Source organism: Clupea harengus, chromosome 22 (genome assembly GCF_900700415.2).
Source record: "Clupea harengus chromosome 22, Ch_v2.0.2, whole genome shotgun sequence".
Classification (NCBI taxonomy): domain Eukaryota; kingdom Metazoa; phylum Chordata; class Actinopteri; order Clupeiformes; family Clupeidae; genus Clupea; species Clupea harengus.
Genome location: NC_045173.1, coordinates 17,534,851 through 17,560,075, shown reverse-complemented (window position 1 = coordinate 17,560,075; position 25,225 = coordinate 17,534,851). Strand labels below are relative to the sequence as shown.

The 25,225-nt window shown below is 42.2% G+C and overlaps 2 protein-coding genes and 1 long non-coding RNA gene across 5 annotated transcripts; 1 reads left to right on the top strand and 2 right to left on the bottom strand.

Annotated features, from left to right (window-relative positions):
• Positions 1-1,797: 1,797 nt before the first annotated feature.
• On the bottom strand, positions 1,798-4,458 carry LOC105907080 (nicotinamide riboside kinase 2-like). The gene is made up of 8 exons (XM_012835358.3): positions 4,270-4,458; positions 4,085-4,175; positions 3,291-3,339; positions 2,942-3,110; positions 2,744-2,815; positions 2,414-2,520; positions 2,207-2,292; positions 1,798-2,111 (listed from the first exon to the last, which is right to left on the bottom strand). Exons 1-7 carry the CDS (start codon positions 4,293-4,295, stop codon positions 2,210-2,212), a joined length of 597 nt encoding a protein of 198 aa, XP_012690812.1. The 5' UTR covers positions 4,296-4,458; the 3' UTR covers positions 1,798-2,111; positions 2,207-2,209.
• Positions 4,459-5,830: 1,372 nt separating this feature from the next.
• Positions 5,831-12,352, top strand: LOC116218395. The gene is made up of 3 exons (XR_004162824.2): positions 5,831-5,911; positions 6,582-6,665; positions 12,211-12,352. It is a non-coding gene; the product is annotated as an uncharacterized LOC116218395 (long non-coding RNA).
• On the bottom strand, positions 8,041-21,220 carry atcayb (ATCAY kinesin light chain interacting caytaxin b). 3 transcript variants are annotated; one of them, XM_031559970.1, is made up of 15 exons: positions 20,407-21,220; positions 18,383-18,480; positions 15,938-15,964; positions 15,186-15,235; positions 14,564-14,800; positions 13,818-13,988; positions 13,196-13,298; positions 12,848-12,979; positions 12,598-12,684; positions 12,238-12,336; positions 11,400-11,435; positions 10,887-10,940; positions 10,656-10,702; positions 9,698-9,721; positions 8,041-9,099 (listed from the first exon to the last, which is right to left on the bottom strand). In XM_031559970.1, the coding sequence occupies exons 2-13, from the start codon at positions 18,457-18,459 to the stop codon at positions 10,669-10,671; spliced, it is 1,107 nt and encodes a 368-aa protein (XP_031415830.1). In that variant the 5' UTR covers positions 18,460-18,480; positions 20,407-21,220; the 3' UTR covers positions 8,041-9,099; positions 9,698-9,721; positions 10,656-10,668. The 3 variants fall into 3 exon arrangements, with proteins under 3 accessions (XP_031415830.1, XP_031415829.1, XP_031415831.1); XM_031559969.1 differs by lacking the exon at positions 9,698-9,721; XM_031559971.1 differs by lacking the exons at positions 9,698-9,721; positions 15,938-15,964.
• Positions 21,221-25,225: the final 4,005 nt, after the last annotated feature.

Below are 25,225 nucleotides of genomic sequence, written 5' to 3'. Positions count from 1 at the left end.
TTTGTGTGGGGAAAAGTAAATTGACTGACTATTGAGCTGATGCTGAGTCTTCATATTCTGGTACATTGCAACTGTTCAGAGCGGCATCTGTTAATCAAAAGTGTAATACAAATGAAACCTATGAAACATAGCATATGGCAAAAGTAAGGTGAATAATAATTAAAAACTATATTTTATCAGTTTAGATTAGTTAATTTGGGAGCATGATCTTTCATAACTCTACTGTGAATGGAAAGCCCCCAGTACCCCAGCTGCCATCCAACAAATGTTAAATAGATTTGAAACATTTACAGCTGTCCATGGCAACATACTGCCTGGCTGTGAACCAATCTGAGTTATGAGTGTCAGTGACAAGCTGCCTCTGTATTAAGTTGCTTTGCACATGAGGATCGCTGTATAGAACTCAGGAGGGGAAGCACTGCCGTCTACACAGCACAGTTATTAAATAAACTGCCCCAGTGGATGACCCCGTCACATTCCTTTCAGGTGCAGTGATTTACTGAGATCATGTGGTTGAATGACTGGTCACTTAAAAATGGCCATACGTTTTTGAAGAATGGCTTTATTCAGACATATGAAGATGTTGCTTCATTACGCATGATAAAGATGTGTTTATCCGTTTCATTTTTTTATTATATATGTTTTGCATGATTTATTTTAGCAGTTTGAACACTGCCATCATGTACTTAAGGTCTGTATATTTGGCATTGCAGTATTAGCTGAAGGCTGAGGTCCAGACTATTATAGGTAGCCAAGTCCAGCTGTACCATCCCCTAGTACGTTACCTCTATTTTTAAAAAAATGCACATGGTTAGAGACGTCTCCTCTATCCAGGCTTCCTTATGACCAAACATGGGAGAAACATGATTACATATGGTGACTTTTCCACTGCCACTCAGCTATGACGTGGCACATGCCAGGCAGCCTCTCACCTTTCCCCCTGGCGAGGCACTTGTAAATGGTGGCAATTGGCCTCTGAGTCCATGGTGAGAGTGGGCACTAGTCAGGACACGTCAAGATCAGAAACATCCCCCTCTATTTAGAGCCCCCACTTTACCCTCTTGACACCGTAGGCATCTGGCCTATATATAATCCACCCACTCCAACACCCAGCAGCCGGCCAAGAGTGGGCATTCTGTGCCTCCCAACAATGTATCACAAGATACTGCCGTGGTGACCATTACTTTCTGTATGCATAACATTACTGTGAAAAGTTTGCTTTTTACATTTACACACCTTGTGCTTTGATGTCTTACTAGAGAGCTTATGTGACTCTTGACACAATAACCCAAACTTTTATATCCTGTTACCAAAGCTGAGAATGCCAGCCTAATGCAAATGATGGTCAAGCAGTAACATTTGAGTATTAATGTTAATAACTTACAAGTGTATACTACTACGGGACTATATTGAGGTAAAGATTATGACTTTAGTGTTTCCCTCCATTTGGGTACATGTTTTATAGCACTTGACATTCTAGTGAAATAAATTAAAGAGAATGTATTTAATTTATGGGGCTAGTCATTCATTTTAAGAAAGACAATAAATTGCATCACAGCATACCAGGTATTTAATGGATTATTTTTTTTATCAGAAGTAGTTTGCTGGACTGTTTAAATTAGATGATGTCTCTCTGTTTTGATAGTGATTTTTCATTGAGAATGACTGCTCTTTCACCCATGTTGTGACTAATCAGTTTTTACATTTGAAAAAAAAAAAGATTATACTTTGCATGATTCAACTGTATGATTTCTAATCATGTTGTGGTGTTGTTGAAATAAAAACCAGAACAGCAAATCGATTCAAATGTCTCTTTGTATGAGGACAGTAATACTTCAAGCAAAGGTTAACATTTGGGTGAAAACAAAAGTCAGCCTTTGTGCCAGCTGCAGTACAGCATTTGGCAAAGCCTGAGGTAATTCAAATAAAAAAGGTTCACAATATGTAACAATACAAAATCCCTAGCTTCTGTCTTTAGTTACAGTGAATAAGTTAGCTTTCATTGTATAATGTACAGTACAGAGGTTCAATTAGATGTAGACATTTTGTTTTGTTAACTGAAGTAAGATATTTACAATTCTATACACAAAGTCTTCGGCCCACTGGTCCCACTGCAAACAGAAAGAAAGACAACAAGAACTTAGAAATCTTGATAGGTAAAAATGTGGATAAAGGTAAGATTGTTATGTCAAGATGTGGCATTTACCTATTAGCTATTCAACAAGGTATTTTGAATGTCTCCAAACACCAAGCTGTAGATCTCATCTTTTGATTTCAAGCCATCCATATATACTAGAGGAAAAAAATGAATGTGATTTATTATTATTATTATTTAATTAGCAGTAGTAATAGTATTCACAATTAATATCAATGATCAATGAACAGCTAAAACAATGATAATTTGCTTCCTTACCAATAGCATTACAGTTGTTGTCCATCTCTTTTCGGTGTTTCAAGTACATGGGCCAAACATGGGCGTCAAACAGACCAGGTGGGTCGGGGACTGTGTACGTCCTTGAGCTATAGCAAGAGGAGATCAAATGTGTTTGTAAACATACAAACAGAAAATGCTCCTGTACACACAAAGTTCCACCTCATTGCTCTGCTGAGACAGTGGCTGACTATGAAACACTTCCGGCTCTGACCAGAGGCAGATTTGCACCAGATCAGGACAGGACTTGTTGTGTGTAAATGTACTGTATGTTTACAAATGTGTCTACTGTAAACTAAAGTGACACCTCACCTTCTTCTCCTCTTGCACTCCTCGTATGGAATGGTGATGTAGTAGGACTTGTCATAGATTTCAACCAAAGGCCTGGGATAGAGCACAATTACACAGTTACCGTCATAATATAGAGAAAAGTATGTATGAGGAATACTCGAGTGACATGAATGTGGACTAGGTGGTGACTGGGAATCCAGAGTTTTCAGATGGACCTACTTGTAGTTGTAGATTAGGAATCCCTCGACGATGAGTATGTGCGTGTCCCTCTCGGGGTCCTCGGCAAAAGGTGACACAGTCACACCGTGAGAGCGGGCAAACTTCACCGGGTTCTCCAGCCAGCCCTTCACTGTGTTAACCATTGCCTCCATGTCCAAGGAGGTGATGACTGAAGAGAAAAGAGAGCGAAAACCGACATGCTTTAGATGCATGGACCTCAAAGACATGGAATATACATCTTTTTTTGGTTTTGTTTGTTTGTTTTTCTCTAGGTAATGACATAGTTATGTCAAATTTAAGAGAAAAATGCTGTACGTTACTGTTTCTCTACAGCGAAATCCAATCTTACCATCCCATTGCCTAAAGCCGTCTTCCCCGACCTCTATATGATCTTGGGTCTGAAATTACAGTGACCAATAAAACATTGCTGCATCGTGTATCAGACAGTGCTGATCACACCTGGACATGGATAGCCAAGCACCACCAAACACCTGGCAAGGCCATTGGCTCAAAAGGAGCCAAGGCCTCCATAACAGCATGTATGCTGTTATATAGTACTGTATTCTTGACTGGCTTGAGTTGATATCAGTGGTGTCATAGCTGACATTGTCAACACAAGGTGACTGTTGAGCGCTTGAGGGTATTTATTTGAAGCATTGACACCATTAAAATAATTAGAGAATATACTCAAAACATATATCATTGAGAGGATTGAGAGTAAAAAAAAACTTGAAGCTCATTACAAAATCATAGTTCTTGACTCTGGATTTGTCCAATGTTGAGTCTGGAGTTGTCCAATAAAGTTTATGTTTACATTTGTGTTTGGCTGTCCAGGAATTAATCAGCATATTGGTTTAGTTACTGCATGCCAAATACAGAATGATCACTATAAACATGAACAAAGTCCTTCTCAAAGCTGTTGTTAAGTAAGGACATGTTTCTTTAATGAAGTATCCCCCTTCAAATAATGTACTTTTCAACCAATTAGGTGATAAATATGAAAGAAGCCTAAGTGAAGATCTGAAACAGAAATAATTAAAAAATGGCTGTCACATTTAATGAACAAACCTTGAACTTCATCCTCTGACTAATATACCTTCATACAGGAACAATACATTTCAGAGAAAAAAAAACAGTGTTTACCTTGAAAAAGTCGTCTTGATGTATTACACAGCAATTAGGCAATGTTTTCAGCAATCCATTCGTCAACGTGGTTTTGCCACCGTTGGTCACGCTAGAAAATTGAAACACATCGTTAATTTAAGTTAATCAAAGACCAAAATAACAGGTAAATGTCATAACTGTAAAGTGCAGTAAGTTGTACTTACCCGCCGATACCAATGATGTATTTCATTTTGAAATTATGATTTGTCTTGGTCTATGAAGTGCGGATAAAGCCGACGAGGTCTTAGAGAGCCTAACGCACGCTAACACTTCAGAAGGCTTAGGAATGCTTTTCTCCTTTCTTTCTATTCCTCCAGAATCTCCTTACTACTTCATTGATAGAATAGAGTTCCCTCTTCAATATATAGCCTATGTGTCCTTGCGTCACGGAGAGCTAACGAGTCACGAACTTCGCACTCCAATGGGTCTGTTGCCATGCAGCCAATCAGAAAATCCAGCCTACTACTGTAGTCCAATCAACGACTGCAAAGTCTGTGCTGAATTTGCATGACGACCACGTTCCAACTTTGCACCTGTTGCATTTTGTCCTTCATCAAATACAGATGGGTACTAGACCGTCAATCATAGACAGCTCCAATACCATGGTTGAGGTTCTCAAATAATGTAACAGATAACCATTCCATAGAATCTCTGAATCTTTGACATTTATTGTTAGCTTGCTGTAACTTAAGTAGAGTGAAAATTATGACTTAATTTAAACAATTTTAGAAAACATCTGTTGCCAACTCATTATCACAACATGAACTGATCATGAAGGAGTATGCTATGAACATGAAACCTACCAATACATTTAAAGATTTAAAGCTCTCCTTTAAAGATACATATTGTTATCATATCACATTGCTACGTGTGATTACAATCTAATCATTATACCAATCTCCTTCAGTAATGAGTAGAGTTATGAAAACGTTGAAAGCTATCCCTTGGGTTTGGAAGTCTAGATGCCTAATGCACGACACATAATAGTAGGTAAATGCAAATGCTATACCTGTTCAGTCCATGCATATATATATATATATATATATATATATGGGAATATTCAAATGATTATATTTAAATGTAAATGAAACATTTACACACACACACACATACATAACTTGTACATTTAATTATATATGATCAGTTTCATGATCAGTTTTAAGCTATATGATCAGAGTACAATGCTAACCTACTAAGTTCTCTCCAGATTTGGCAGAGACCAATTTAGTTCACAATAATTCTATGTTTCACAGGGATAATTCAAAATTATAACATAAAGCCAATATTCAGTTCTGCCTCTGGTGGATGCGATACAGGCACGACATGAAATGCAGGCAGCTGGTTATATAATAGTTGGCCATGTGAGAGCTTGGAATTTCAGTGAAGGACTTTTGTATGTCTAGCCCTCTCTTAAGCAGCCATATCTTTGACAACAAGGGAGGAATTCCGGCCAAAGAACCTGAGAAATTTGACTACTTCCCAGGCTGAGACTCTGCTCCTTCATTAAACGTTCACTGTTTACGTGGCCTCAGCAAATGAACATTTTCCTAGAAGCTAAACAAGAATGTCCACACTTCAACCTTCTCTCTAGATGAGAGGAACAATGCTATATTTAGCACAGTGAGCGTGTATGAGCGTGGCTGATCACAGCGTCACACGTCCGCCTGATGCAACCGGTAGGAATACTAGCCTGCCTTCCGGAACCTGTGACCATATCAGTCAGGTCAACAGGCAGTCAGAAGCGGAAATTATAAGTTTCAACATTATGACCACAGGAAAAACTGAATCATCGTTAACTTTGTGTGGGTATGTATATGAGGGTCTATCTATGTGTGCCTATGTATGTCTGTGCACATGTATGCCTGTGTGTTTTCCCTCCAAAGCCCTAGGCTGTTGACCATGCACACGAGATGACTATATTCAAAGCTCTTTCGGTAGCTTTGTTGCTCTGACTCAGAGAGATTTATTTGCCTTTATACACACCGCTGCTCACACTATCCTCATCCGCCTGCTATTTATAATCAGTCATAGTGAGATTTTAGGAGATGAACTTTGGAACCTGATAAGAAGAGCAAGTCTTGTGCTTCTCATCTAACTGTGTGTCCAAGTGAAGGTGCCCATGTGTCCTGTGAATTGACTAAAAAAAAAATGTCGTATGCATGTTTTAGACATCTGCAGCCAGCACAATATGATCTGATTTGGCCCACAGCCCAGGGAGGGGGAAAAGATAGGTGACATCAAATGTGTTTAAATTACTTTTATGGCTACTGCAACTAAATCTTGTTAACCTTGATATATTTAATTTCCTTATGGGGTAAGGGGATTTCACTTTCACCACCGCATTGCCATCTTTTGGAAGATTGCAGGAATGAAATCAGATGAAAAATTGAATAGACATGACATACATGGGAGGGTTGCTAGAAGGAAGCCTCTGCTCTCAAGAAAGAACAAAGCTGCCTGTTTCAACTTTTTCCAGAGAGCACTTGGACAAACCAGAGGCCTTCTGGAAGTCCATTCTCTGGACAGATGAGTCCAAGATACCCCAGATGCTGCCAGAGAGGTACGCAACTCTTTAGAGGTGATGTGTGGGGTGGCCTTTACCTGATTTATTATTCTTCAGGTGCTTCTTGGTGATGGTCTTGATGGACGTCCACTTCTAGGCAGAGTTGCGATCATGTTGAATGCCCTCCATTTGTAAATTATTTGTCTTACAGTGGATGGATGGAGCTATAAACTTTTGTAGATGGTCTTATAGCTTTACTCAGACTGATGGGCTGTCAGCTCCTTCTTCCTGATGTCCTCACATATCTCCTTTCCTCTCTGCATTGTTGATCTGTGTGGGTGCACTACAGTAGTTTGGTTGGTTTCCTCTCTCTTTTAATTTGTGTTGCCCAACCCTTTTCCTAAGATGTCTCATTTGATTGGTTTGCTTAATTGACTAATTAAGCACCCAAATGTGTTTCACCGAATCTGTTACCTACTTGACTTCACTTTACCAATGCAGCTGGGGGTTCACTTACTTTTGCACATACACTAATTCCATGTTTCATGTAGTTTTTTGACTTCTCACACAATTCCCTCTAAACAAGTACATGCAATTGATAAACATAAACCTGACATTTCATATATGGAAAACTGGTGATGATAAAATAGGAAAGTCATGGTAAAACAACAGATAACTCTAAACTGCTCAAGGGGTTCACATACTTTCAAGCAGCACTGTATATATATTTTTAATTTTGAGATCGTCAAATTCACACCTAACAACCTATTCAGTGAACTTATTTTGTTTAATTTTTAGTTAGAAATAAAATAGTCTCGAGTAGCACAGGAACCCCACCTGTTTGAGACTGGTGGCAAGCGCATGGCTCTGTTTGGTCGTGAGTGAGTGAGTGAGCCTCACGAGCGTGCAGACAGACAGACGGTGATAACGTCTAGTAAACAGACTTGGAGCGACTGTCCGACCCACCTGGTGAAAGCTGCCATAATCAGCTGCTGGATATAAAGGTATAGCACATAAAGTTTAAAATAGTAAAAGAAACGACATGGGTAAATCACGAGTTAATTATAGATGTGGTGGCTCTTATTTATCATGCCGGTTCATTGGTCCTGTGGGTATGCTACCCTACTCAGTAGCTCCGCCAGCTATAACTAGCTAGTGAACTCTAGCCTACAACGTTAACCTACTCACTTGAGCTGCAAATCCCTACCATGCTACCATGCTTAAGCACCTATCTCAGCAGATGTCTTCAATATGTTTATTGTTGTGCTATATTTTAAATCTAAATTTGTTAATTTCTCTTCCTAAAACCCACTTAGTTAATACTAATTAGTAGACTTTCTAGCTGGAGCAGAAGCCAACCATTTAAACAAGAATTTGTTACCCAGGGAATGGATACAATTGTTAATGATCCTAATAGAAGCAGACAGCAGAGTGAAATACAGCAGATAACATACATTTTTATGTCTGTTATTTTCATTTAATGGTTTTAAAAGGCCACTTCACGTGGTCAAAGCATTTGTTAAAATAATAAAAAATAATTAAGAAGTTAATTTTCACATGGCAATGGTCTTAAAGTTTACATACACTGTATATACAGAACCGCATGTCACAGAACACCCACCTCGCCCCACACCCTCCATTAAGCCAGAATACATATTTTGTTATTATTCAACCACAGAACAAGTTAAGTTAACTTATAAATGAACCGCATCATTACAGACACTGAGCCACAACTCTGTTGTTAGTTTGGGTATGTAATATTCCCTTGATGCTGCCTGCACAGGCCTTCTGGTCACTCTCTCCTCATGAAGTGGATCAGTCATTGGATTCTGCAGTGTATAAGACACCACGGACTTCAGAGTCATGCAGCAACATGACAATGAACAGAATTAATTTTTCATTCCATTAATTTTCACCACGAATGTTACATTATGGACATGTATAGCACTGTACACTATGTTACAACAACTTTAACATTGATCCCAGCTGTCTCATAGAAACGTCTTAACACAACCAGTTGGGAACATAATCCGGCAAGATCTAAAACAGACGCACAAAAATGAACTGAACTCTGAAATCTCCCACTCGGTTTGGAACAGGATGTTCAGTTCTACAGTCTGGAAAGTTGTGTCTTGGCAGTCTGTGGCCATGTGCCTTCCTTGTGCTCTTAATGTGTGTGCATTTGACATTCACTGCTGGTAACTGCTCAGAGAACTTGAAGACATTGAGAAGAGGAGAAGTTTGTAGAAGAAGAAGGACATTTCGAAAGTCATTGTCCTCCACTGGGGATTGATCTGGATCTGCTCCTGAAGACCGTGTGCTACGGAAAATGCCATAGTCAGTGTCAGTGTCTTGCTAGGTCAGTGTGACACATAACTGCAGAAAAGCGCTGGTATGGGAGAGGCTGTCTAGGCCACGTGGGTCTTTTGGCAGTGAAGAGAAGAATGATGATAGATTTATATTGTCCCTCTCCATTCCATTGTACATACCCCTGTGTTAAGAAAAGAAAAAAGCATAGAAAATGGATCGGATTAACAAAGCAACAACTCAATGTGTGTTTATATCAATGAGTAAAACAGTAGTGTTCATTAATATGATGCAAATCATGAGGTGCTGTCCACTCATTACAGGAGCCCTTATTTCTATTGGCACTGATAACGAGCCTCACGTGCAATCCAAGATGGCTCTCCATTTCTTTCCTTCTCTCTCCATACAGTGATTAATTATCCAGTCAAGAAGCATGTATTGGCCAGAGCCAGGGCCCAATGGCCCTTACATGCAGGACTATTTATGTGGGGTAGTATTATGTCTGGAACATGGACCTCCACTATTACCATGACTCTAGCTAAATGTGATATCAAAGGGCGAAGGGGTAAATTATACAGGGTAGGGGGTATCTAGAAGTGTTCAGTAGCAAAATGCATGGGTCAATATTGTATTATAACATTGTTGCATAATTTAAAATGTAATGTTACCAGGTTAGTGAATTCTCAGTTATCTCGTAATGTTTATCAATTTCCAACCAGGGAAGACATGCTGAGTATATATGCTGAGAAAGAGGCTGAATGTTTACCCAGTACAAAACTTACATTTGAGCAGGGCAGCCAGTCAAGCTTTGAAAGAAAGAGCGGAGAGTGCTGAGAACTGACATACTGAACATCTCAATAGAGTTCATTTATATCATCATATTATAAATTCTATATACTGTATACATATGTACATACTAAGTACTAATGTTTATGTACATCAAGTTTTAAATATACACTTTTAGAAGCAGATACTTGCTACTGGATGTTAATGGACTGACATTTTTAACCTCATCTCCCTACTTAACCTCATAATTTAACAGATTATTCCAAAGCGCACATGGACACCACCTGAGAAATATCTGACATTTTGGCCCTCTCTGGCATGGATTTGAGATCAAAGAAAAGTGGGAATGGACCCCCCCAGGAGGGGAACATTGTACACGTTGTGCAAGTCCCATGAGCACAAGGGCTAAGTGACACCCCCGTGATGTATGACCCCACGTCCTACAAGAACAGTGCGTGACAGCATGGTATGGCATTCTAAAATAAATCTCCCCATCCCTGGTGTGTGTGTGTGCGTCTGTGTGTGACAGAGAGGGTGCTAGTGCATCACCAGGTCCCATAAAAATAGAATTGATCAGCAGTGGAGCGGGAGGTTGTGTTGATGGTGGGGTTTGTGTGTGTGTGTGTGCGTGTGTGTGTGTGTGTGTGTGGGGGGGGGGGGGGGGGTACAACCTCTCAGTGCTAAATAGCCCAGCAGATGTAAGTTTATGTAACAGGGCTGAGAAAGAGAGGGGTGAGAGAGAGAGAGAGCTCTAAAAAAAAAGATAAAATAGATTCCGTGTCATGAGGGAGGTGAGCTGCCCAGCCCTCGCTCATTTCAGGCAGGAACATTCCTAATATGGCAAACCGCTCCAGGGGTGGCCGTTAAACTGTCGATCGGGCATCTACTGTTACCGCACCACCAGGATGGCGATGCCAACCTCGTCACATGCCCCACACCGATCCCTCTGCTCACCTTCCCCGAGATGTCAGGGCGCTGCCTCCTCTGCCATCGAGAGTGGACTGAAAAGAGTAAATATATAAATATAAACAAACACAGCAGGTGCAATGCATATGGGCTTCTCAGCTAACACGACAGAGCGTATGTATGTGTACAACCAAACAGCACAGCACACTCTGTTTTCAACTGGGGTTGTGTGTGTGTGTTTGGGTGTGTGTGTGTGGAGCACAGTCCACATGTGCTCACCTCTCTTTAGAGGCGGACGCCTCTGGCTGCTGACGCTCCCGCTCTAGACTGCGACTTAGAAAAAAAAAAAAATGTACATTGTGATGTATAACTGTATAACTGCTGTATAACATTTCATTAAATGTAATGTTTCTGTTTCCTCTCCTAATGTATTTGTTTTGGACATTACTTATATGATAGGCTTTGATACAACATGTGAATGATTTAAAAGATTGGAAATAACAATTATGCCCACAACAAAACCGTACAGTAGAATATAATACCGTAGAATATTATCAGTGTCCAGTGTCCAGTGTGCAGTAACTGATCTGGCCTGAATGTGGCCAGTATGTCTGTGCCAGGTCATGGCCACATCTGGTACAGGATCAGGTGCCATAAGGGCATACAAGGGCTGACAAGGCTGGAACATGTCTGAATGCTGCTTGCATGTAATTGCAGAAGAAATAAAAAAAAAAACGTTGCTACTAAAGGATATCAACTAAAAATGTGTAATTGGTAAAACCATCTTATTACCTTTCTCTCTGAGCCTTCATTCTCTCCTCATCATACCTGCAAGCAATTAAAAAAGTCGTAAAACCAGATGCAGTGTCTGACCTTATCATGTGTCCAAGGCTTGCCTGACACTCAACCCGATATTCCTGACATACTGTCCTCGCCTAACTCTTTTCTATCTCAATTTCCCCTATAAGTCAACAGAAGGCAACCCAGTGCCCCCCCCTCACATGTCCTTCTTAGCCACTTTGAATATGTCCCCGTAGGCCATCAAACAGATCATTATGAATATAATGTTGCTGAGTATTGTAGTACTTCTACTAGAAAGGTACTGAGACATGCTCCAAATTATTATTATCAGATTTCTTGGCCAAGTATGTGATCACACACAAAGAAATTTGCATTTAACCCAGCGTGAGCATGGAACAGACACACTAGGAGCAATGAACACATACACACACACACACACACTCACACACACACATTAGGAGCAGTGAGCACACACAAGCCCCGGAGCAGTGGGCAGCCCGCAGCCCCCAGGGGACAGTTGTAGGTTAGGTGCTTTGCTCAAGGGCACTTCAGCTGTGGATGTTGAGAGTGGGGAACACATTTCTTTCCTGCTGGTTCAGGGAATATTTTGGGCCACAACTGCCCCAGTGTCCACCAGTGTGTCATTAAAATGATTAATTATGGATTAAAGCGTCTGGGTTTTGCAAGACGAGAGGCCCGCTGCCAACCTGGAACATAGACCTGGAGCAGAATGTGATGTGGGCTTACAACCAAACACTTCATTGCTTACAGACACACGGTTTTGATTTGTTTGTCAATACAGTGCCCCCTGATGGCCGTATGTACTCACTGCAGCACACACTCCGGGATCTGCACGTGGTCCATGGGCACCATCTGCGCAAGCTCCTCCAGGCTCTGGACGTAGCGGATCTTTTCCATGAACTTCACGCTGCAGAAGCGATGACAACAACAATGAGCTGTCGGCCGTGACTCACGAGAGACATGCCGACGGCATGAGAATACCAAGCAGTTTTACTGATACATAATAATATCACAGAAATAAAACAATCAGCAATTAATACATTTGTATGCCATGCTGCAAAAAAGAATGGATTTTCTTCCCTGTCTTTAGAATGTGTTCTGGGCAATATATCTTTCTGTTGTCAGTGTCCACCAAAGAAGAAAAAGGACAAAAAGTTGATAAGCAGACCTGAGGAAAGGCCTTGAGATGGCCAGCACAGTCCGAATGAACCAGGAAGGGTGAGCAATAATCAGACATTTCAGATTCTTCCGTAACCTGAGGGCAACACACAAGGAGCTAATTAAATACCCTCTGACATGCAGGCCTACAACACTCACTGACATACAACAACTAGCATTTATAAAAATATGAACTTAGCCACAGACATCAGTGATGTGTGTCCATGAACAGCAGCTGTTCCACAGAACCTCCACTGTACCTCCTGTCAATCATTTGATAACACCTCTTCAGCCAATTGATGCCAGGCATCTTCCTGCGGGGAGTGGCTCCGTTCAGGCAAATGATCATGTAGTCCTCCGCCACCAGCAGTTCCAGGCTGCTGATAACATACCTGAAAAGTACACCACTCAAGGTCAAAACCCACGCAATAAATGATCCCTCCATAGCACAGCAGCAAAGGATGGAAACAGTCTTAACTATGTTATGCATGTATGTATATACTAACTAATGCATTTGCAGCATGGTAAATACATCTCACTCTATCAGTCGAGCCTCAGGAACACCTTCTAGGTATGAATACTGTACTGGTTTTGACAGGGTGCCTTACAGGAAGAGGTTCTCCATGATGTAGTGATAATCCGTACAGCTGCTGTCAGGGAGATGGCAGGCTGCGAACACGACGATGGCATTCAGGCCTTCGCCGTAGTAACCTGAGCGGGAGGAGAAATAAGATGATGCACACACACTGAGAGCTTAGGGTTCCACACTGGACAGGAAAAGTTTAAGGAATAGCCATCTGATCTTTAGATGGACGCAGTCGCTAAATAGGACTACTTGACATGTGAGTGACATGTTTCTGAAAGCTTAGTTTGGAGGGCCAGGGCAGACCTAGTTTAGGACCAGGTCACGGGCAGGTCGGGGCAAGCCTAGGGCCAAGGTCTGCTGTGACGTGGACATATGGGAAGCTGATGATGATGGTCAATTTAAAGCCAGTGTGTGGTGAATCAGGTGAGGGTTCTGCTTGTGCAGGTAAAGGTGTTTAGTGCAGTCGCTCTATAGCGAATGCAGAAGGCTGATCATTCATGAGGTGTAGCTGCAACTCAGCACTGATCTGAGAGCATTATGAAAAGCTCATCCTAAAAACTGCACCACTGCCACACCGACAATACAGCATTATATGTGCCCCTTCACCCAGCATGGCTTTCTCAGCCTTCCTCTCACAGACTGACCTCCGTGGGTGACAACGCGCAGGTATGGCCGGATAGCCTGCATGTCGATGCGTTGCTCCTGCTCTCCGATGATCACCGTCCTCCACAGGCGGTTGGCCCCATCGCTCTCTTCTCCCCCCTGCCCCGCGCCATTGCCCGGGGGACCCTTCGCCGAGGCAACAGGGGTGTCATCTGTCAGAGGAGAGTTAGCATGGCTTACATCAGCTCTGTGGCATCCTCTCTATGTGAGACTGCCACACAGTCTGATTTTCTCCGTAAACAAAGATGACGGCACCAGCATTTTGAGATGCTTCAGACCCCCCTTCAGAAATACCTGAAGTTTGGATTTGATTTATTCTGTTCTTTTAGATATAATCTTCATTTAGAGTCCTTGCTTGTATGTTTTTGTCCCCTGTTTTACACTCTTTAGAAATTTGAGTTGCATTTTTGCTTGAAAGGTGCTATGAATTTTAGTTTGTTATTACAGTTATTATGCCATGAAATACACGCACCATATAGACATTATATGGTTTAATTTGGACATCAAATGTAAACACTGTTAATTCCTCTACAATGTGTATCACAAATGTGAAAATGTCCTTTCCATTTACACAGCTTAATTAATCTTAATTTATCAAATATCCTTATAGAAGTGTAATGAAACTTACTAATGAAACTCTTACACAATCCTGTTTATGTCCTTGTGTGGTAACACACGTAACAGGAATTTGTCCCAGTAACCATACCCTGAGGCACCCTGAGCTTACCTTCCCATTCCAGCTCGGTGCCGTTGGTGATGAACTCCAAAGAGTCTGTCTCGTCTGGAGTATCAATGTCGTCCACGTTGATGTCCAGGTCATCAGGTGTCTCCAGGAAGTCGTCGGACAGGATGGAACCTTCGCTCTGGTCCAGAGATAGATTCATGTCTGGGGCGACCAGAGTCCGTCGTTTCCTGCGAGAGGAGGAAACCATGTCCTCTCCTACATGTAGGGGGCCGGGAGGAGCTGAAAAGCAACAACAATCGAGGGATACACAAGGTATTTTTCTACATTATTATGTTTTTCAGTGATGACAGAACTTTTGTTACATAGTGGCACTACATGTTAAAAGTTCATATTTATATGCATCACCTGGAATTATCCATGACTTAGGTTTTGTAAAAACAAATAAAATGTCAGAGTAAATGTTTTGAAGCTTTCTGCATTATTTTAGTCTTAAATATATTTCCTGAGGACAATTTCAGGCATCCTGTTGTTGACGGATTACCAAAACAACAAACAGTCCGGTAACAAAACCAGAGACCATCGATGTTTACACTCGCAGTGTCTAAAATTGAAAATTAATTTAAACAAATGCCTTGTGGCTGTCTGAGGGCCACGTCCTACTTACAGGTTGTGTTGTCCGTCAGGCCACATGACTCTCCATCCTCAGGCAGAGGCCTATAGGGAAGGGCAAAGGGAAGAGATAGATGACAAAAACCCTGCTACCATCACACAGAGGGTAGAGAGAAAATAGCGGAAACAACCACAATCACTGCAGCCACTGCAAACGACAGGAATATTACAACAACAACCACCATCATGTCTACAGCTAGAAAGAAGACAGACCACAACAACAATCAGCTTGGCAACCATTGCACAAGGCCAAGGACACACACACTCTAACCTGTGAGGATGACACTGTACTGAAATACTGAGAGGCTGTGCTGTGGTGTTCTAAGTTGGACCTGCCTTTAATATAGATTCAAGTCAGACAGTTCTTCTGGACCCATAGGCACATTAAGCAAACTAAATGACATATTTAATTTAATTACAGGTCAATTTTATTTTTAAAGCACAATGGTTCTCAGACAATGTCAGCCTGGTCCCTAAGAGCAAGCTCAATGTCAACATAGCCACAAAGCAAAAATCTCTGAGAGAGAGGGAGACACCGTCTCTGGTTAGCTAAGGAGTTTACACTGGTTATAATTGAAAGCGATATACATGCTTGAGAAATAGAGGGAGAGAGAGAGAGCAAGCAGATGTGAAAACTATTATTGAAGAGAGGAGGGCACAATGTTTGAATCTGGTTCATGCTTCTCTGCCACTGAAGGAACAATAACTAGTCTAGAGCATGCTGAAGACAACAGTAATTACGCATACACCCAAGGGCTTTTCTCACAACAGAGCCTGTCAGCATGTTTCGGGAGAGACAAGAGGGGCGTAAAGCACAGTGACATTTTAAATATCAGCCTTCTTCCCAAACACACACATCACATCCACCGCTGACTACAGGCTCAGAGACTTGGAAGTAAGAGTGGAAAGGATTCGGTGACAACCCGACAGTTGGATCTGAGGAGGAGGATTAAAGGAGTTGAACTGGACCAGTTTCAAAACATCGTTTTTGTTCAGAACAAGTTAACTCCAGCTTTTCAAGAGAAACCTTTGTGATAAATCCGCCTCCCCCCAAATGACAGACACCGTCAGACCTGTTAGCTCTGTTGTTGGAGCCTCAAGTGGCTCCCTCAGGGGTGCATGTGTGTCTGTAGAGATCACCTGCATAGCTGATTAATCCTGACCTACATGTGCGCTGGCTGTGCGGCGCAGCGGGAACGCATGCTAAGCAGGAGTCCAGAAACGGGAGAGTGGTCTTCTAATGAGCAGTTTATCACAGTCCCCAATTACGCTACAATTCAGCACGGATTGAAAAGTACAAATTTTCTAATCCTCCCATGCTTCACCCTCTTTCATTTGTTTCAAGTCAATTAAAATGTGCTTCATTGGCTTGGCAAAGTATAGCCTACACTGCATTCCCAAAGCAATTCACAAGAACAGCAGAACATTATATTTATGTACAGTCATTTCTCTTACTGGCTTTTACGGTGGCCCTGAAAGCTCAACGCACTGCAATTTAAGAAAATACATGCAAAGAGACAAAACAAGCGAATTAAGAAAACATCTTAATTAATTTAACAACACATGCGCAACATTTTGTACAATTTAGTATAATACAACACATTTCAGAAACGTGCTGCAATTACAACAAACGACGACTGAAATGTTTAAAAGTGATGAATACATCTGGATTGTGAAACACGCTATGCTGGCTATAACATTAATTGTTAACGTTAAAAAGGGGACACGCAATTTAAACTATCGGTAGGTTTTGCTCACATGACTATTAAAATAAAGCCTATGATTTTGAAATATTTTTCAATCAGTCAGCCTTAGTAACTAAAAGTAACTTAAAGTAACTAATCCCCAATTGGAGGATACCAACACTGGTAAGATAACTTTGCCTATGGAGATATAAAGGAAGAATTTGCTAACTGATTAAAAAAAAAATTGCAAAATGAAAGTAACTAAAAGTGGGCTAACTATTACTGCTACAGGCAGCTAACATAGCATAGCCTTTTTCATAACCCAGATGTGTTTTTCTAAATTCTGCAGATGCATGTGTTGTCAGTTTAATGATTTAAGTTTTAATTGGCTTAGGTTTTGTCTGTTTGCATGTGTTTTCTTAAGTTGCAGTGCGCCTTCCTCCAAGATGTGCCTCTGCCAGAAATGAACACCAGAGAAAAGCTCACTTGTGTTTGTGTTGTCACAGATGGGCAGGTATCCCTGGCTTATTTTTCTGACGTTGAATCACAGGCACCTCTTTTGGCTCTACGGTATGCTTGATTACAAATGGGTGTGAGTTCATAGGATTGTAATTCTCCGGTGATTCCCTTTGGCCATAATTATCAGTGTTATTTTAACTCCCTTCATTCTGAATGATGTTCTGTCAGTGTCAGGATCTCTTAAGTGCACTGAACAAACACTCATTTGACTCCCAATTTAGTATTATGTAAACAGTTTAATACCTTCCTCTCAGACTGCATTCATTTTATTGATGCTGTTTTGGCTCCTGGCACTATGCAACCTGGAGAGAACCCAAATCGCTGTTCACACCCAGAGAAGGGGTTCATAATCACTTTGAGTATATAACTGCATTCAGACATGATCCTGGATCATTCTGGGCGCACCATCTGTTATCATTAATGGTGTTAATGGTGGTAGGGTCTCTTCTGTTCTTGCGTCTGCCTGTGTGTCGTCACCCTTGCCAATTGCCGAACGGGACCTATTCCAAATAATCAAAGTTGACTGTGTTTGTTGGCGTTCTCTGATTTTAAACTAACTTTGAGGACTTCTCCTATTTCCTAAGAGTTTGCTTTGCCTCCCACATGGTCCTTTTATCACCACCACTCCTCCTTTTTTATGACCCACTCCTGTCTTTCATCTCAGTCCATCCCGTGAAGGTTTTGGCCATCAGTCGCTTCCTCAGAGGTGTTGTAAAATGTGCTACTACTGAAACAGACAACACATCACGTGCTACAGGAGTAACAAACCAGTGGCACCATCTAGAACCCGTCTGCCTCAAGCATGGAGTATAATATAAACAGAACATGTCTTATTGGTGACTTGCACCAAGCTGAATCATTGTGACTGTAGAGTTTGTGCACAACTTTGTGCACAACTGCTGTATACGTTTCCTCCCTTATATCCACACACACACACACACACACACATTGGCACACAGCACGGGGATGGGGCGTCTCATTGGCCTACCGGGGGAAGTCCTCGTCCTGCCACTCATCCTTGACCTCCATGTTCTCCATGCGTAGGGTGGCCTCCGCAGTGCCCATCCTCCCCAGAGGAGGCCAGGGCTGAGGGAGAGGGAGGGAGAGAGAGAAAGAGAGAGAGGGCGAAAGAGAGAGATGGTCATTAACAGCACTAATGGCATCAAAGCAAGGATCTGAAGACACAGACTGAGGTGTTGTAAACGACTAAGGACTATTTTGTATCTAAAATACACAGTCAATATCAAATGTGGTATATATCAGATTTTCTGTGAGTGCTGCACAGAATGATTTATTCAACCAGAAACAAATGTAAAAACAGTGCTTTGCACCAATGCTTCATTTGCTGTGGTATATCTGACAGTTACAGTCCTATTCTCATGTTCTGCATAGACGTGAAACTAAATGCATTAGGAGCAGAGCAGTGAGCACTCAGCTCTAGTGAGACTCGGCCTTGCTGGCAGGGGAGTAAGTGCTTCAGACAATGGATCAATCCCTGCTGCTGAGTGGCCACTAGGCTTGGCTGGCTCTGATTGTGTGTGATTGCTGCGTGAGTTTGGCCATGTGGAAAACCAACAAATGCTGACTAAAATGCACAGCCTTGGGGAGCTCCCTGTCTGACACGTGGAGTGGGCAAACAAAAACATGCCATGTGCCTCAACTGAGATAAAAGTCACAGCTTGAAATAGTGCCTAACAATAACAACAACAACAACAACAACAATGATTGTGTTTCCTGTCATAACATTACAGTTACACTGAACAATACACAGAAAAATTATGAATGCATTCATCCTTTAAGTAGCACAGTAACAGCACATCATGAAATGGGACCTTTCTGTTATATCTTGTCTGTTATATTCTATGGTCATTCTGATATACAAGTGCCTAGAAAATCCCTGAGATGTGTCGAGTCGAGTCACGCATATGTCAGTATGTGAAGCATGAATGCTATGTTCTATATATGGTGAGGTTAGCATGACATCAGTAGATTAGTGGAGCTGTGGTTGCCTGCCTGTGCAGATGTCAGATGTCAGAGGTCTTCAGGGCAGCTGTTCATCTAAGTCTCACACTGCGCAGCACATGCTCACCGCCATGCAGATGGCTTGCCCCCCACATGCATAAACACACACCCTCTTTCTGCCTCTCTCCCAGACACAATAACACACACATACAGGCACACAACTATAAACACACGGACACAGACATATGCAAACACGCCACACACAGAAATAAACATACGTTAACACTCGCAAGCACACAACTCTCACACACAGTCCCACACATACACGCACAATTTCATACTGCTCATAAAAAACACCATTTCGTGGTGGAAAATACCGAGGGGACACTCCCCTAACTATGCCTAACAGCTAGCCAGTTGGTGAGGAATGAAAAGAACAACAGCAGGGACATCATAGTATTTTCTTTGAATGCGAGACTGAGCGCAGAGGTGTGCCCTCACTAGCAACATTGTGGGCAAGGGATGAAATTGAAGAAGCCATGTAGTCAAACATGGATATAGAAAGAGAGAGAGAGAGAGAGAGAGAGAGAGAGAGAGAGAGAGAGGGAGAGAGAGAGAGAGGGAAGCCAGTGGGCATGAGAAAATGGCAGATCCATATCTCCTGATGGATAGAACCAGACATCTGGCTGTGCTATTTAACCCTGAATGAGGCGTGAAATTGGGATCTGCACAGAGAGGGCACGCAGGGCTCAGAGAGGGTTCTAATGTGCTAGGGCTACATCCCCATGTTAATCAGCCTGGGATCTGCGCCACACTTTTCAGTCATTTATTGACAGAGAAACAAAAACATTACATCATCGCACCCAATTAGTGGGATTAACTCGCAACCCGCTTTCCTCTCTCCTTACCTCCGTTTTTCCCTCGCTTTTTCATGTCCTCCCCTCCTTCTCTCTCTCGCTCTCACTCTCTCATTCAGTGATGTTGAGTTTGTGTCATCTTTTCCTGCATAGCCCATACATCCAGTCGCTTGTATACAATGACAATACTAACCTCAGCTTCAAGCTCTACGTCTCTCTCTGCGTCTCTGGAGCAGCTGGTAACAGGAAGAACCCTCTGTGCCTGGTTGCCCGCCCGTGCTGAGAAAAAAAAGGGCAGCCCTCTGGCTGGAACCAGTAGGTCGGTGGGTGGCTGGCTGGAACCGGTAGGTTGGTGGATGGCTGGCTGGCTGGAGTTTGGATAGGACCAAGTCTACTCAGGTCTGTATGCCTGGTTCAGCTCCCTCCTCACCACGGATGCCCATCCTCAGCCTGTGGCCATGATGATGCGCTGCCCAATCTGATGTTTCCTAGACTGCTTACCCGTCCGCCTGCGGTCCTCCATCTCTAAAGAAGGGGAAGTGGGTGGAGGTGGTGGGGGGAGTCCGTCGTGCGTGTTGATCCTCTGAGCTGCTATGGTGATGGAGGAGACGGTAATCCCAGAGAGGCTGGGCAGTGTGGTGAACACTACGCTGTGCTGAGCTGCGATTATGCAATCCCCACCTGAGGTATCCGCAGGGTTCACTTCCTACCCACTCCCTCTCTTTTTACCCCTCTCCTTCTCAACCCCTTTTCCCTCTCTCTTTCTCCCTCACGGTTAAAATTATATAAACCCCACAGCTTAACCGTATGTTTTTATTTCCTTCTTTAGCCAACATAAGCCGTCATGTTTGTAATGGTCTGTTGGTCTGTCTCTGTCTCTAATTTGCTCACACATATAGTGTGAATGATGGGCAATTCATCATTTTCCCTGTTCCCTGGCAACAGCATCTCTCTGTGGCACACAAGCTCTCTCCCAGCCTCATAAGCTCCTCCTTTATTTAGTTCCCATCAGTCCACCCCCCCCCCCCCCCACACACACACACACAGCTGCCTGGCGCTCTGCACAGTGGCAGCACACAGAGGGACTCAGGGCTCAGCCCAGCAAGCCCTCTGATTGGCCCGAGCATTCAATATGCCTGCACCTCATTGGCTGAAGCATTGTGTGTGGGGTCTCCACTGAGAATGATGTCATCCTTTTAGCGCTCTTAATACTGCTACTACATAATGTGAATCCATATGACACTCAATGCTTAGTGCTTGCAAAATCCAGTGGTGAGATGTGGACAATGCTTTCGCTAAGAATAGCTCTTTCGCCTCATTGAGTGTTTCACACGAAATGAAGCTGAGCAGTGAAAGATATAAGATGTAAATGGTGAAAGATGTAAATACTTTAAAATGATGCTGCCATGTCATATCTGAAATTACATGTTTTTTAAAAGAGAATAAGGAAAGAGAAGGGCAGGGCAAGAGAGAGAGAAAGAGAGCGACTGCAAGATGAAGGGACAGTGAGAATCCTTATTATGATGAAAAAGAACCGAGAACTAGACGAGTCACATCGAGTCACATCTAATGGATAGTAATATAAAACGGCTGTGGACTCCATGCAGACATAAAAGCACCACTGTGCCTTTTGGCTGGTCATGAACTCAAATGACTGGTGCTGCTGAGTGCTTTTACATTCATGGAGACAGATCCTCATCCCCACTCATCTGAGGAAGCCGTGTAGAGTAGAGGCGCCCTGACCAGTGTCTTATGGAATGATATAACCCAACCAAAGAACATAGGGAAATACTATACCTGGGAATAGACCTGGAATGTTCAGACTTTTTGTTTTTTGTTTACAGATGTTTGCTGTTTTAATTCTCCACCAATACTGAACAAGTATATCACAGGTCAAATAAAATGTTTTTCTTCCCAGTATTAATGGGGGGAATTAGGGGACTTTAGATCCTCTCCTTGCCATGAGTAAATTTGAGCACAGAATGTGGAGACTCTCTGGTCCTACAAAATAAGTTGATATTAAAGCATAATGATAAAGAGTTTAAAGCTAGTAGAAATTCCAGATTGGTAAACAATACTTACAGTGGTCCACTGCAGAAACTGCCTAGAGACAGATACTGACCTATGTCTGGTACCTAAGTTTATTGTTCTGTAATCAAACATGGTTTAGTATAAAAACATCAATGTTTCTTAATTGTATTACTTAAACTAACCATTATTCTGACATAGTAATGAATATAAATTGTAGTGCATGTCCAAGTTACATCACTGTACAATCAGGGAAACTAAGCTATATTTATTTATTTTACTGCACAATGAGCATCACTAGTATACTTTTGCTTCTGTTTGCCACAAGGTGGCAGTAGTGCCCGCCTCATCCCTTGGCAGCATTGCACACTGTAGATGCTGAGGAAACAAGACTACCATGATGAAATACATCCCCTTTCTCCCTGTTGGGGGCAGTGCAACCAGGTGTAAAGCCAACAGATCTGAGTGTTATGGTCCTCTGTGTCCGAACAGGCCATTTAAGAGGTGTATGGGCATCATTAGCTCACTGTGAACTCAGAGAAGTGGCCCAACACTTGTGTTTGTCTCTATTCTTGTCGCTCTCACTGTTCTTGATCCATCCATCCATGCTGCTCTCACATATGTGTGATGGTTTTGAGATGTGTTTGTGCATAGATCACAGATTAAATGGCATCATTTAATTCATCTGTTTATTGAAATAAAGGTTTGTCTTCTCAATTGTTCTGTTGGACATCTACATTTCAGGCTGTGTCCTATGAGTTATATTATAAAACAAAGTGGGGGCTCGTCTTGGATTTCGATGACTTGTCTTGGTGACTGGTCTTAAGAGTACTAATGTCTGACTGTGCCATAGTTGTGTTGGTGCCCATGGATTTGGTTTTCTTTTGTTCAGGTACTCCCAATGTTGGGGGCGGGTGCGACTACAGCCCCCTGACAGACTGACATCTCTGACAGGAGCCAGGAGGGCAGCGGGCTTTGGACTGATCTGATGTGTACTACCCCCTCTTATCTGGGTTTCATTCCCAGGGTTCACGCTCTGAGGACACGGGTGGTGCAGGTCTAAGTCAATCTGTTAGTCTATTTAGGGGAGGTGTCTGTAAGCGCAAGTAGCTTTAAACCAATGAGCACTCTTTGTGAACCGGGAGATGGGGGTGCCTCTGCTTTGTTAATTTCTCTAGCTATGTTAGATCAAGCAAGTGGCTCATGGTCAAATTACAAACTTGGGTTTCAAATGGTGTATTATTCAAATGATGTTGGACTTCCACCCTGCATATCCGCTAACTATAGCATCTCACTTATGAAACACAGGGTTGTTGTTTATACGTAGGAGTTGTACACATTGACCCATAAGATCATGTACAGAATAAGATTCCTCTAAGGTGATAATACGGTCTGCTTTGGTAGGCGGGCAATTCGCCAATGCGCAAATTCTGCCGCAGGAGGCTTTAAGCCTGATCTCGTTATGACACTAAGAGCATTGCACAGTCAAATATAGAGACAGGTCCCATCCTCCACCTTTAGCCAGATTTGCCACAGTGGGACACTACTCTTCCCTTTGTCAGGGTTCAAAGGTCATGGATCTGGGATGAGAAAGAGGGGTCAGTGGGTTGAACAAGGCATCCACCCACCCAAAAGGAAGTGGACAGACTTCAGACAGTTTGGCGCTAGTATTGTTATGAAATCTTTTCATCTGCTCATCAAATGCTAATTGCGCTGTTGAGACTTACATGGCAGTGGCTGTCAAGGACCTTAAATATCTATCAAAGGACAAGTAACCCTTTTCAAGACTGAGTATAAAAACCCTCACGCAAGAACTGAAACAAACAAGAACTGAAACAAACAAGAACTGAAACTACAGAATTCAATTCAACCAAGTCTGAGTAATGCTGAAGGCCTCGAATTCAATTAAATTCAATGTTAGTACATAGCGCCAATAAGAACTGAAATTGTTTCAAGGAGCTTTACAGAGCCCAGAGCCAAACCCTTGAACATTTTTGAAAAACACATTTTAAACCTCACCATTTATTGGACTGCTGCCACACCATAGAGCACAGGAGTAATGGGTTAACCTTAATGCCTGTTAGTTAATGATCTGAGTAATTATAGTCAACCCTCCACCCATCTGACATGGGCATCCGTCATCTGGGAATCCTTCATCTGAAAAACAAAAAGTAAACTTTTTAAAACCTTAAAGAGTTTATTTATTTGAAAACTGGATTGAGCATCTATGTTTTCAAAAGTAAAGCCACAGCAAAATTGCAGTGCTGAGTGGGTGGTTTCACAGCAAACAAAAAGATGACAGAAACCTTTTCACTGGAGAACATGATAAACCCCTAATTTGTCAGTGTAATTGTTGATGACTTTATAATGTTACACCAACAAAGTATGCTCATACTCACGTAAGCTGACTACTAATATCAGTTTCGCGCAGGGTCGATTAACCCCGGGGCTAAAGGTACCTAAAGCCCCAGGGCCGGCAGGCAGGGAAGGGCCTGGTTGACAGAAGAAGTACGCTTACATCGGATCGGTGTACATTTTTAGCCCTTCCCTTGTTCATGCGACAAGTAGGCTACGCATGTCTGGGTACTCCATTTTATAATGGATATGAATAGGAACAAGTGCAGCCCATTTTGGGGCATTTTGATTACCATAGATAAAACACCCTAAAATCCTCGATTCTCAAAATTTCAGGGCATTTATAATGTGCTTTTGGTAACATAAAACTGACTTTCTTTGACTAAAATGGAAAGTATATAAATCTGAAAAAAGATGGGAAATCCTACTCACTCATTTTGATTTAGAGAAGACAAGTAGGCTCTAGGCTATCAATAAGATGACATATCCATGTGAAAACTACAAAGGCTTTGTCTAAAGAGGTCACGGTGGATTTGAAGTTTAGTTTTTCTCCACTTATGCACTAGTACTGTCATTTATGTACCTTTTCTTAATAGAAACAGAACCTTTTTGAACAGAGTATTCCGAAA

Coding starts and splice junctions, on each gene's coding strand:
- LOC105907080 (XM_012835358.3), bottom strand. CDS start 4,295: ATGAAATACATCATTGGTATCGGCGG. Junction 2,816..2,941: donor TTCCTAATCTACAACTACAA/GTAGGTCCATCT, acceptor GCTCTATCCCAG/GCCTTTGGTTGAAATCTATG. Junction 2,293..2,413: donor CAACAACTGTAATGCTATTG/GTAAGGAAGCAA, acceptor TTTTTCCTCTAG/TATATATGGATGGCTTGAAA.
- atcayb (XM_031559970.1), bottom strand. CDS start 18,459: ATGGGCACTGCGGAGGCCACCCTACGCATGGAGAACATGGAGGTCAAG. Junction 15,965..18,382: donor CAGGACGAGGACTTCCCCCG/GTAGGCCAATGA, acceptor ACATGCTGACAG/GCTCTGTTGTGAGAAAAGCC. Junction 13,299..13,817: donor GCGCGTTGTCACCCACGGAG/GTCAGTCTGTGA, acceptor CCTCCCGCTCAG/GTTACTACGGCGAAGGCCTG.